At 41.6% G+C, this 13,931-nt stretch overlaps 1 protein-coding gene across 1 annotated transcript in view; it reads left to right on the top strand.

Annotated features, from left to right (window-relative positions):
* IL17RC (interleukin 17 receptor C) overlaps positions 1-13,931 on the top strand; it is a 96,175-nt gene that overhangs the window by 58,486 nt on the left and 23,758 nt on the right. The window contains exons 10-13 of the mRNA XM_063426735.1: positions 1,596-1,659; positions 6,543-6,724; positions 8,875-8,925; positions 11,653-11,701. Coding sequence (XP_063282805.1) covers positions 1,596-1,659; positions 6,543-6,724; positions 8,875-8,925; positions 11,653-11,701 — 346 coding nt within the window. The remainder of the gene's footprint in view (positions 1-1,595; positions 1,660-6,542; positions 6,725-8,874; positions 8,926-11,652; positions 11,702-13,931) is intronic.

The raw sequence follows: 13,931 nt of genomic DNA, 5'->3' as shown, positions 1-13,931 counted from the left end.
AACCCTAACTACTCTTCACATACTCTTGCTTAAAGGAGCACTATTGGGTCAGGAACACAATCATGTATTTCTGACCCTATTATGTTAAAACCACCACCCTGGCCCCTTCTTGCCTCCCTAAGTATAGTAAATATAACTTGTATTCAAGTCTGCAGCTGCTGGCTCTGCCTCTGAACTGACTGTCTGCTGACATCATCAGAAGTGGTGGTCTGAGCAAATTACAATACTTCCCCATAGGATTGGCTGATACTGTCAACTAGGCAGATCAGGGGCAGAGCCAGCACAAGTGCAACATAGCCCTGGCCAATCAGCATCTCCTCATAAAGATATATTGAATCAATGCATCTCTATGAGGAAAGTTCAGTGTCTGCATGCAGAGGGTGGAGACACTGAATGGCAGTGCTGCACACTAGGCAGTACTGCCCCAGGAAGCACCTCTAGCAGCCATCTAAGGAGTGGCCAGTTGAGTTATTTTCTCTGAAAAGTCAGTGTTTACTGCAAAGGGCCTGAATGGAATGATTCTACTTACCAGAACAAATACAATAAGCTTTAGTTTTTCTGGTGACTATAGTGTCCCTTTAAGTTTGGAAGCTTAAGAGGGATGTATGGGAAAAAACTTGTGTGGACTGGCTGACAATAAAATTAGTTTAGGTAATGCAGACGTTGGTCTCTCTAACACTGTGGCATGTCCCCTTTCTTTTACACTTACTACATACATATTTTCTCTTTCTCAGACTATATACCAGGAACTTCTGCCTGCTAGTAAGAAGGTAAGGAGACAAGTGGACCAGCGAGTGCTAGGGGACAGTCCTTAGAAAGCATGGAGTGAGCGCATCATTAGACGCATTTATGTCAAGCTCAGGGTGCTACCTGCATAGTATACCCTTAGTTGGACAGACTGCAGGATTGGCGGGCAGCCTGACATGCATTCATGCCAGGCTGTCCTTCAAATTCTTTGGACAGACATGCCTCCCCGTTTGGCAGGTCTGGTCACGTGTTCTCCCCTTTTAGCAGGCTTGGTCATGTTCTCCCCTTTTGGCAGGTCTGGTAGCACCAGTGGCCCACCCTTTTACCCCACCCATTGACTTGCTGCTTCACTGGACACGGCTGTTAGGGGTTATGGATTTACTTGAAAAATGAAAGCATAAATTAGAGAGAGATTAGCATAGAGTATGTGTTTTCTCATAGCTGCATCCTATGAGTTTCCCTCCAGCACCATCTCCATTAGATACATGACGCTTGGGAGGTATGACTGTATTAGTGTTTTTGGTCGATAAGATTCCGTAATTAGGCCCATCATAATTGTCAGCACCAGGCCCAGTGTGCTCTTAATCCGGCCCTGACCAGGAAGGAGCATCAACGGCAATCTGCACTTAGCCAGAGGTCCCATGTAACTGGAGGAGGCTCAGCAGAACAGGCGCTTTATTGCTGGTTGTGCTGTCAGAACAGTAATTGCAAATTATATTAATCTGCAATAAATTAATTTAATTTGCAATTGTTAAAAATGTGTTTGCATGATTCTGGGGTGTCGGAACATACAATGGTTATCACAAAGGTGAATATAATTCACTATCATTGTGCTCTTTTTCCGACAGGTTTGGTGGAGTAATCAGAGTGATGCTGTTCGAGAAAGATATTATCCATTTTTGAATCGCACCGGTATGTCTAATATCATTTAATTTCTCACTCGTAATAGTAATGCTTTCTAATTTCTAGTATAGTAATGCTTGCTCGACATATCAGAGGGTTTTATGAACGAGGTTAATGACCCCGAGAGTTTTAAATATTGTAAGAATTGTAAGGCAAAACACCAAACTTGTATGTAAATGATCTATTTACCAAATACAGTTATTGAGTCAGTATAAAGATTTAGCTATCTTGAAACAGATTTACAATTAAAAAAGCTGCTCAATCTGCCTCTAGCGGCATCACGCACACGCTACTAAACGTCCCATTCAATGCTCCTCATTTGGGATGAAATGTGCTCTGCTCCTATTGGACGTTACCAGTGAAAACTGAGTTTGACTCTGTTCTCATAGAGGATGTGCCTCTAGTGCAGGGCTTCCCAACATGTCGACCCCCAGATGTTGTAGAACCACAACTCCCATGATGCTTTGTCATTCTAAATGCATTCTAAAGGCATGCAAAGCATCATGGGAGCTGAAGTTCCACAACATCTGGGGATCTACCTGTTGGGCAGCCCTGCGTCTAGTGGCTGTCAAGTAGACAACCATTAGGTGTATTTAATCTTGCAATGTAAGCATTGCTGTGTCTTTTAGACAACAATGCAGGGTTCAAAATAAGGACATTGCAGGGTTAACACTAAAGAACCCACAGCATCTCGACCTCTTAATTGACATGAAGCGCTCTGACATTAGTGATATATAACAGTTTTTTATGTTGACACCAATGTGTGTCTCACTACCAGTGTAAGAGTTGTTGAGTCACGTTTGCCGCAGCTGAAGTTATATAGGAATTAGGCTTATCTTTCAATTAAAAAGTACAAAACTAGGAAATTATTTGATTATTTTTATAAACCATTGAAAACCTCCTGTAATTCATGTTAAAGGGTATCACAATGTCCAATAATGGATATTGTAAAATGCATATAATTAAAGGAAAACTGCAAGTACCATACCATCTACAGATTGCTGTACTGGTTATGGTGCCTGACTGCCCTGGCTCCAGCCAACAGCCAGTTTTAGCTCAGTTTGATAACTTTCCCTGGTCCTACCACCATGATTGTGAATCTGCATTTGTTTTGCTTTGCTCTAATGAAACACCCCGTTTCTCATGCGGGAGAAGGCTGGATGTGAAGGATGTAAAGAATGTGGAGAATGTGGAGTGGGTACCCTGCAGAACCCAGGTAAGTTGTTAAACTGTGCTAAAATTATTTGACATATTACTGTAGGATAACATCAGGGCATCCCTGGAGCCATACCCAGGGACATTTTAGCCGCGAGGCAAACAAGGCATTTGGTGAGGCGAGGGAGCACTTTCCCCTGAGCTCTCTGCTCAGCTCCCTCGCGCACCATCTGCAGAGTGAGGCTGGGAGACGGAATATAATGTCATATTCCGGCTCCCGGTGTTCTTTTAAATTACCCTACCCTCGTCACTTCCAGTGAGGGGAATCAGCTGGATCCTGTGCTGCACATGCGTGCTAGCACTCCTGCTACTCCTCCAAAGCAAGGTCCTGGAAGGTAAGTAAAACTAGTTTTACACTTTCATTATAGTTAGTGCATTCACTAAGCTTAGGACATGGGACATTTTAAAGGAACACTATAGTCACCTAAATTACTTTAGCTAAATAAAGCAGTTTTAGTGTATAGATCATTCCCCTGCAATTTCACTGCTCAATTCACTGTCATTTAGGAGTTAAATCACTTTGTTTCTGTTTATGCAGCGCTAGCCACACCTCCCCTGGCTATGATTGACAGAGCCTGCATGAAAAAAAAACTGGTTTCACTTTCAAACAGATGTAATTAACCTTAAATAATTGTATCTCAATATCTAAATTGAACTTTAATCACATACAGGAGGCTCTTGCAGGGTCTAGCAAGCTATTAACATAGCAGGGGATAAGGAAATCTTAATTAAACAGAACTTGCAATTAAGAAAGCCTAAATAGGGCTCTCTTTACAGGAAGTGTTTATGGAAGGCTGTGCAAGTCACATGCAGGGAGGTGTGACTAGGGTTCATAAACAAAGGGATTTAACTCCTAAATGGCAGAGGATTGAGCAGTGAGGCTGCAGGGGCATGTTCTATACACCAAAACTGCTTCATTAAGCTAAAGTTGTTCAGGTGACTATAGTGTCCCTTTAATGTTAGGGTTCAAATTAGGGTTAGGATTAGGGACTTGTTCATATTTAGTGATATTTCACATTCGGGGAATATCACTAAATAGTGATTTCTCACACTTTATTTTAACCCTTACCCCAAGGGTTAGGATAAGAATAGAGTGTGAGAGAGGTTAAAATCTAGGGCAGCACAAAACCAGGATACACCACTGGCCATACCCACTAAAGCAGGCTTGAGAGATTAAGGGTCTCAGAGTGTTAATTTAACCCCTTCAGGACGGAGTCAATAGTGCACGTTCTGATCAAAACAAAATGTAAACAAAAACTGGAATTTGCGCTATATGTCTGTTCAACCGTAGTTCCCCTCTTTCAAATTATATGCACCCACACTTATTATATATCATTTTGTTCAGGAGAAACAGGGCTTTAATCTATCATTAACTATTCATATATGGAACATAATTTATTATGAATAAAATAAAAAAAAAAGGTGAGAAAATAAGATTTTTTTTTTAATTTGTATTTCCGTCTGCCATTTTAGCTGTGAATGTCATAATACTGTTAGGTTTTACTGCAAAAAAATGTGCATATTTGTAATCAGCGATGTCTCACGAGTACAACAGTACCCCCCATTAACAGGTTTTATGGTGTTTTGGAAAGTTACCGGGTCAAATATAGAACGTTCCATTTTCAAATTGAAATTTGCCAGATTAGTAATGTTACCTTTGAGACAGTGTGGTAGCCCAGGAAAGAGAATTACCCCCATAATGGCATACCATTTGAAAAATTAGACAAGCCAAGGTATTGAAAGTGGGGTATGTTTAGTCTTTTTTAGTAGCCACTTAGTCACAAACACTGGCCAAAATTAGCGTTCATATTTGTTTTTGTGTGAAAAAAGCAAAAAACTAATATTTGGCCAGTGTTTGTGACTAAGTGGCTACTAAGAAAGACTGGACATACCCCGCTTGCAATACCTCGGGTTGTCTACTTTTGCAAATGGTATGCCATCATGGGGGTAATTCTCATTCCTGGGCTACCATACGCTCTCAAAGGCAACATAACCAATCTGGCAAATTTCAATGTGAAAAAAATGAAATGCAAGCCTTATATGTGACTCTCTAACTTTCCAAAACACCATAAAACCTGTACATGGGGGGTACTGTTATTCTCGGGAGACTTCACTAAACACAAATATTAGTGTTTTAAAACCGTAAAACATATTACAACAATAATATAGACCATAAAAGTGCCGTTCGCTTGTAAAAAATGCAAAAAACTTCACTTTTACTTAAAATATCATTGTTGTAATACAATTTACCAGTTTGAAACACTAATATTTGAGTTCAGTGAAGTCTCCCGAGTAAAACAGTACCCCCTATGTACAGGTTTTATGGTGTCTTGGAGAGTTACAGGGTCAAATATAGTGCTTGCGAATTAAATTCTCTGCACTTTCTCCCTGTGTTGTCAGGCATGTCAATCAAATTTTAATTAATCAAATCACATAATTACGTTAAAAGATTATTTAAATATACACGTAGAATTTTAATATATATGCATTTATAGGTATTTAAATTCTACGTGTATACTAATGTAATATTTTCTGTAATTATATGTATTTATCTATATATATATTTGCGGTTATTTGTATTTTATACAACGATAGATATATATAGAATGTCATTCTAAGTGTATTTTGTTACCGATATATATATATTAATAACAAAATACAGTTAGAATGAAATTACATAAGTATATATAATTTATATTAAATTTTGTTTCAATATTTTATTTATTTATTTTATTATTTTATTTATTTATTATTTTAATTATACGTATTTATATATAATATATATATGTACATCTATTATATATATAATATATATACATATTATATATATGTAACGTCATTCTAAGTGTATTTTAATATTAATTTATATACTTATATTAATATTAAAATACACGTTGCATGACGTTACATATATATAATATGTATATATATTATATATATAATATATATACATATTATATATATATTAAAATATATTTAATTTATTTTTAAACATGTTTATTTTATTTTTTTTACACCTCCTACCAGCAGGGGGACTGTCTGATATTTCAAACAGTCCCCCTGCTGGCATATCCATAGCCAGCTATAGGGGGCCATGTGATCGCTCTTTGAGAGCGATCACATGGCCCCCGGGGGCCTCATTTGCCGGAGGGGGGCTGCCTGGGCTCTCAGGCAGCCCCCCAGAAGAGGATCGCGGCGGAGGTGAGTAGTTGCTGGCTCCTGGGGGCTTAAACCGTTACGGCGTTCCATGCCGCCGCAACGGCTTTAAAGCCCATTTAAAGCGCGACGGCATGGAACGCCGTAACGGCGTTAAGGGGTTAAGCAGTGCAACAAAATTATTCATGTACTAGAATTTTCACAGATATTTCTAAAGCATTGAAAACTGGCCCTTTACAGCTGAGGAAGATCCACCCACTTTTTGTCCAGCACTTACTTCCTTGTTAGTGCGGGGCAGTGTACAAATGCTTCCACATACATTTGAAGACAAATCTGCATTTAAAGCTACTCATAAGGCGTATTTGCTGGTATTTTGTAAAAAATTGTTATTTGATCATTTGTAACATTAGAAATGCAACATAAGCATAACAGACAATTGCAATCTGAGTTTCCTTTGTTTCCTTTGATTATGCTTCATGCACCTTTACGGAACCAACTAATTTATTTCTGCTTTTCTTTAGATAATTATCTAGAAGAAAATATATGGAGACTGAGTACATTCTCAATGGCTGTAAAGGATAATTTGCTGCTCTACAACTTTAGTGCCCCATGCAATGTATCCGCTGAGATTTCTCTGTGTTGGAAATACAGCCACAATTCTCACTGTCAGGAGCTGCCCATCCGAAAAAAGATCTGGTCATTTGTAAGACATTCACCTTGCACTAGATTACTTTAAAAAAAAAACATATGTATTACTAGTGAAGAAAATGCATAGCATTGCTTTTAAGAAATATTCACAATACATTTAAAACAAAAATATGAAAATCATTTTTATTTAAGTCCCTCTTTTTTCTAGAAAAATATAGACTCTAAAATCACAAACTGAGGATTTTGAATGTCTAGGTAACACTGTTTTTGTACGATTAAGGAAAACATTCCAAGATGTATCCCAAGGATTTTATTGCTGTCATTATGGCACAATGACGGGTGGCAAACTCACCAGTGTTGCACCACATGACCTCTAAAACAGCATCAAATAAAAGACATGGATCCTTCTGCATGTAGTGGAACAAATAAAACAACAATGTACCCCTCCATTGTACCAATGTACCCCTGTTTTGCATTGCCACAATAAAGGGGTCATGGTCTATGCACCAAACCACTTCAAAAATTAAAATTAAGTGCTTTTGCTGCATTGATTGTCTCTTTAAGTTTTAACTGATGCACAGGGTATTTTTACAAATATTTTCATTGGACACAAAATAAAAGCATATATTATTATTTTATTTTGCTCACATTTGTTTGCTTTCCCATTTTTCTGTAGTTTTTCTTTTTGCATATACAATTTAGTCACCTCTTTTGCCCTTGGGATTATGCATGGTTTAGACTAAATCAGAGGTAGGCATCTTTCGGCACTTCAGATGTTGTGGATGAAATCTTCCATGATGCTCGCACTGCCATAATTCTGACAAAGCATCATGGGAGATGTAATCCACAACATCTGGAGTGTGAATGTTGCCTACCCCACATCTAAGGGGTTGAATTCAGCTTTATTTGATCAATTACTCTGATATATATACACCATATCCTAGATGTTTGAACTTGCTTGGTCAAATCATTGTATATCCCAGCTGTGAATAAGTAGAAAATGGTTGGCAAAATATCAGTCCAAAAGGACAGATCAGGTGGTAACCCTAATGGAATTAATCGCAAAGCAAAAAAAGAGGAGGGTCTGTCCTTGAAAGTATAAATTAATATACGTACTAGTAGAAAAAGAACAGTTAACAAGGGTATACTTTATTGGGTAGAAGAAAAAAACTTAAACCATACATAAAGGTAAAAGGAAGTGAGATAAGACACACATAAGTGAAAAAAATATATATATAATGAGTAAAACAAGTAAAGAAGTGCTGACTAAAGGGTACCTCAGTAGCAGCACACAATACAATATTAGAGAACACCTAGAAAGGTGAGTACTTTACACAGACAGTACGGATGCAACAGAGTATCAAGAATAAGTCTAGGTCTCTAAAATGTAGCTATTTATTTGCTACACAAGATATCAAATAGTGATTAGCAACAGTATATCAGAAGTGCATCAAGGAAATGCAACAATGTGATTAATACGTCAGATTGGATCGGTGTACCTCAAGATAAACTGCCACACACTGAAGTAGGAGAATATTATGCTAGTAATAAGCTAGCTTCAATAATTGTCAATACTAAACCTCGAAGTAAGAGCTAGCAGAGCTTCCTAAACGTAATCAAATTAATACTGAATAGGAGATCGTTAGGCTACAAGTTCGCTCAGACCAGTAATAGTGTGCACAAGACAGATGATAATGTGTATGTACACTATGTAGCACTGAAGTCAGAACATGCGATCACAACTACTGCTAAGAACCACGCTCACAATTGCGGGCAAGACGATCTGGCTAATAATGTGGGAGAAGTTGCGCAAAGAATCAGTAACAAATCAAATAATCTGATTCGGTACGATACCGGGAACTACACATTCCAATCACCATAGCCCATATATAGAGTAAGTAACACCAACACTATTAGAGGCTAAAGACATAGAATAGAATAGGTGGAATGGTGCCTTCATGGGCGCCAGGTATAGTAAAGAGATGTCAGAGAAAGATCAATATGAGGTATCCCAGCTGTGATCAGATTGGATGTCCCCAAGGAGGAGGAATTAGGACATGTTACGGATTCAGAGAGAATCAGTGACATTTATTATGGCGTGCATTTCTACCATTGAAGGATATCTTGTCCTCAAAGAACTCACTAGGGTGACATTCATCATCTGCCACTTTTGAAATTATTAAAAGTGTTTATTTTTTTACACAGGATCCTCAGGTGTTCGATGGTGTGAAATTCCATCCCTCCATCTGTATCCAGGTAGGAAATTAATTTGTGAATTGACTTAGAATTAGAAGATACGATAAATAATTCTTACTCATCGACATTTTGGCCTTAAGTTAATATTGCTAGACAGGCATTTCAAATTATTTACTATTTTTGGATAAACATTTGTTTTTTTTTTTTTTTAAATTCTTTATTTTTGGTGCATTTTGCGTATAACATAGCATGATATACATAGTTGCCATTGCTTTGTAGTCAGAGTGTAACAGTTATACATCAGGTATGGCATTCAATATGTTTGCACATTTTGTGAGATGGTGGACTGTGTGGTTATAACGAGGTGACCTAGTTGTTTGTATAGTACCGCCATGTCCTGTGTGGTTCTATTTGGAGCTCGGATAAGCTAGTCTATAGTCGCTAGGTATAGTAATGTTGTGTATGTCATGGAGGTGTTGCTCCAATATGTTACAGCGGTGTAAGCTACGAGTCCGTGGAGCAAGTAATAAGTCGTGCTGCTTGGCTATGATAGCGTGGGGATGTTGGTTACCATGTGGGGCTTGTCTAGTGCTACAGTGGTCTAATGTCACATGGTGTCCCTCCGACATCCTTCTAGTGTCTACCCCTTTTCCCTGGGGGGGGGGGGGGGTGTGTTGCTGTGTGAGCAATCTGTGGGTTCGTTTTATGCCTGACGTGTATATCAAAGGCCTAGGGCCTTAAAGATTTCGTCACCTCTCTCGTGTGTTTGCGTGAGTATGGTGAACCAGCAAGTGAGTTGCTTCGCTATTAGTTTGCCACAAAAAGTAAAAATAATAAGAAATAAATCATACATATCAACTTTAACAAATAACGGCTTTGGAGGGGCCATTAGTTCCAGCAACAGCTGAATGGTGTCCCTTCTTTCCCTCTTGGGGGATATATGACTGTGAATGTCCCATTCAAGTGGTGGGGTTCGTGTTCCGTCTCAGTTCCTGCGTAGATGTTTCAGATCGGGAGCCTAGTGTTCCGAGTGTGCGGGTTCCGTTGGTGGATAGGCCCAACGTAGTTAGCAGTGCAGGAGCATCCGTCGGGGCTGTGGCCTTATAGGATTGCCCGTCCTTCGTGACCCACAGGGTGTTTGGGGTAGCCCATCTATAGGTTACGTTTTCCGCCTGTAATGTCCTCGTGAGAGGTTGCATGCTCCTACGCCACTGCAGGGTGGCCCTGCTTAAATCTTGAAAAAAGGATATGTGGCCGTTTTCAAAATTGTACGGGGCTTTTCCCTGTAACGCTGCTGTTAGCCCTAGTTTATCGGCTACCGTTTGGCATCTGAGGATTATGTCCCTGGGTGCTGCAGTTGGGGCCCTGGGGGATTTGGCTATTCTATATACCCCATCAAACGTAAAGTACTTAGCTCGTTTTGCAGGCATGAGATTTTCCACCAGCCTCCTCACATATTGCGGCAGGTCCTCCAAGGGGATGGTTTCTGGGACTCCCCTTATCTTTATGTTCTTCCTCCTGCCTCTGTCATCTAGGGTGCTCACTTGTCTGTTGGTGTCAAGTTGGACCTTTTGCAACTGGTGTACCTTGTCGCTCAGTGTCTGGAAGTCCTGTTTCAGGGCTGCAACATCTGTTTCAGTGGCTTGGGTGCGCGCTGTAACAGCTTGTACCTCTGTGGTCAGTTTTGCCAGATCAGCTTCCCACATTTTCTTGAGGTTTGATTGGAGGCTTAAGAGCATCTCCTGTATATCCTGTTTTGTGGCAGTGGACAAGTGTCTAGGTGTGCTGGCTGTGTCCTGGGTGGCCTGGTGTGGGCTCTGGGGTGAGTACTCACTTTCAGACTGTTGTGGTGTGGGGTCTCTCGTGGGAGAGGGTTCCTGTGAGTCTCTTGATGGTGTTGAGGCTGACCACATCTGGCCTATGTCGCGCTGTGTTTTTGCTGTGGTCGCGGGCGTTTTTTGGGATTTTCTCCCCATTTCTCCGTCTGCCTGGTATAGTGGTAGCAGGTCTGACAGGTCCGGGTCTCCCCAGAGAAAGTGTTCCCCAGCCGTTGCGTGCGTCCGGCCGGCCGCGCGGTAGGCCCCAAAGCCTCGTTTGCGGTTTTTCTTGCCCGGCGTCGAAAAGAAAGGCATCGGCCGCTTCCGGACGGTGCCCTGAATGCAGCACCGGTGTCTAGAGGTTTGTGGCTCGCGGGATGCTGGCGATATTCCGCGTTATCGGCTGGTGCACACAGGAGCTGTAGGAAATGGCGACCGCTCCTGTGCGCTGCTTGGCTCCCCACCATAAACATTTGTTTTTAAACATTTAAAATATTTCGATTTATATAATATTTTAATATTTTAGTATTTTTTATGTATTTGTATATTTTTACACTTGTTAGATATTTTTTAATATTTAAAAAAAAATATTTTTTAAAGTTTATTCAAAAATATTAAATCATTTTAGAAAAGTAGCCAACAATATTAAAAGTGAGGCTTATATAAGAAATGCCTAAGCAAGAAAGACAAATATATATATATATATATATATTAATATAACAACTGATGTGTCAATGAATCCTAAAAACAGTGTTACTTGAGTTACTTCCTGGGCACATTAAGCCACGGGTAGAATGGTATCAGTTTTGGACCAAACACAGGACACATTCCATTGGGTTCTCGGATTCGGAAATGTAGTACCTTGCTATAGCTTGTGATAGGCTCCAACCACCCCATGTTTACTCAAACCACGGTTGGGTAGAACGAGTGTTAACATCTGAATTAATTGCAACACTTTACTCTTGTGCAGGTGAAGTATAAGGATGAACACCAGCTTGTTAAGTGCTTGCCTGCCAATGGTAAGTTACGCTACAAAGTGTGATGAAATTCGTTGTGAATTGTTTTGATGAAATATCCATGCAAATATTCGAAAAAGGGATACAAAGTAACCACTAACTATTAAAAAAATTAATTGCATTTTTAATGAACATCATATTTAGCTGTACAGGTAGTTCCCGACTTTACAAACTAATTGGTTCTGAAGCCTATCTATTTGAAAAAAGGAAAAATGTGTTGTATGTCAAAAGTCCATGGTAGAGTTGATATTAAAAATGTTAACACAGTGTAGAGGTCTAAGTAGGGCTTGCTATGTTTATGCTTAGATAAATAGCCAGATTAGCTAGGATGGACGGACAGACAGATGGATAGATAGACATGTCAGCAAACCCTTGTTTGCCAACTTGGATATTGTAGACGGACAGGGTTATTTACTAATGTGAGAATTTAAGGTGAATTTAAAGTGGATTTCAACTTTCAGGTCAAAATAGCTGAAGTGGAAACATTCTCCTAGTCAGGTATACTTTCAGGCAGTGGCAGACTAAGGGAGGGTAAGGGGAAGAGGGGGGCGGTCTGCCCGCAGTGCCACCAAGTAGTAGGGTGACACCAGGACTGGCCAGGCTTAGGGGTGTGTGAGCTGTGTGGCTGCAAAGGGTGCCAGTGCAGCAGGGGCACAGGGCAGCCGACACAGCTCACACATGCAGAGGCCGACTGGGAATACAGCAGAAGTACTGCACGGAGAGTTGGGGGCGGAGCCAGATTGGCAGTGGGGGCGGAGCCAAATTGGATGCGGGGGCAGAGCTAACGGCAGCCTCTTACTGCTGCTCATTGAGGGGAAGCAGGAAGGAGCCCCTGCTTCCCCCAACAACTACACACCAGGAATTGCAATGAAAAAACTCCTCCTCCAGCCCATACTGTCAGTAAGTGAGAGTGGCTGTGTGAGTGTGTAACTGTGATTGTGTCTGTCTGCCTGTGACCGTATGTGTGTCTGTCTGCCTGTGACCGTATGTGTGTCTGTCTGCCTGTGACTGTGTGTATGTGTGTGTGTGTGTGTGTGTGACTGTCTGCCTGTGACTGTGTGTGTGACTGTCTGTCTGTGACTGTGTGTGTGCCTGTCTGCCTGTCTGTGTGACTGTCTGTCTGTGACTGTGTGTGACTGTCTGTCTGTGACTGTGTGTGTGTGTGTGTGTGTGTGTCTGTCTGTGACTGTGTGTGACTGTCTGTCTGTGACTGTGTGTGTGTGTGTGACTGTCTGTCTGTGACTGTGTGTGTGCCTGTCTGCCTGTCTGTGTGACTGTCTGTCTGTGACTGTGTGTGACTGTCTGTCTGTGACTGTGTGTGTGTGTGTGTGTGTGTGACTGTCTACTTGTGACTGTGTGTGTGACTGCCTGTGACTGTCTGCATGTCACTGAGTGTGTGTGACTGTCTGCCTGTGACTGTGTGATGCTGCCTGTAACTCTGTTACAGTCTGCCTGTAGTTGTTTGTATGACTGCCTGTAACTGTGTGTGTGTGTGTGTGTGACTGTATGCCTGTAGCTGTGTGTGTGCCTCTCTGTCTGTAACTGTGTGTTTGACTGTGTGTTTGACTGTGTGTGAGTGAATATGTGTCTGGGACTGTGTGCACGTGGCTGTATTTGACAGTATATGTGTATAACTGTGTGCATCTGACTGTGTCTGACTGTCTTCGCACAGCAGTAAGCCGGCATATAACGTCATCCCGGCATCGGCGTCTGTGGCGGACCGCCTGGCACCCCGACTGGATGCCTCTGCCAATCGCTGCTTCCTAGTGCTCACAATTACTCCAAGCACTCCACCAGACACCATAACAGTGGCGGATCCAGGGAGGGGGGGCAACGGGGCAATTGCGCCCCCCGAGATTCTCCCCTGCCGGCTAATGCAGGGCTGGCATTCCCCAAGTGCCAGCCCTGCAATGTGCCTGCGGAGCGGGGAGGGAGATCTCTGATCCCCCTCCCCGGTCCGCAGGCACTGTGCTGACAGCCGGTGTTCTATCAGATTACTATAGGGGAGGGAGAGAGGACCCGGGAGCTCTTACCTGCAGCTCCTCCGGGTCCTCCTCTCGCGAGATATGGAGCGTTGCCGCGGTAACCACGGCAACGCTCCAAATCTCGCAAGAGTGAACTCTAGCCCTGTAGCGCGGGCTAGAGTTCACCTCACCACCACCGGACCACCAGGGAATCCCACTGGACCACCAGGGAACGAAATATGTCCCCCCTCCTCATCAATAAAGGTAAG

This window comes from Pelobates fuscus, chromosome 7 (genome assembly GCF_036172605.1).
Source record: "Pelobates fuscus isolate aPelFus1 chromosome 7, aPelFus1.pri, whole genome shotgun sequence".
In the NCBI taxonomy this organism is placed as follows: domain Eukaryota; kingdom Metazoa; phylum Chordata; class Amphibia; order Anura; family Pelobatidae; genus Pelobates; species Pelobates fuscus.
This window is presented reverse-complemented; position numbering and strand designations above follow the sequence as displayed.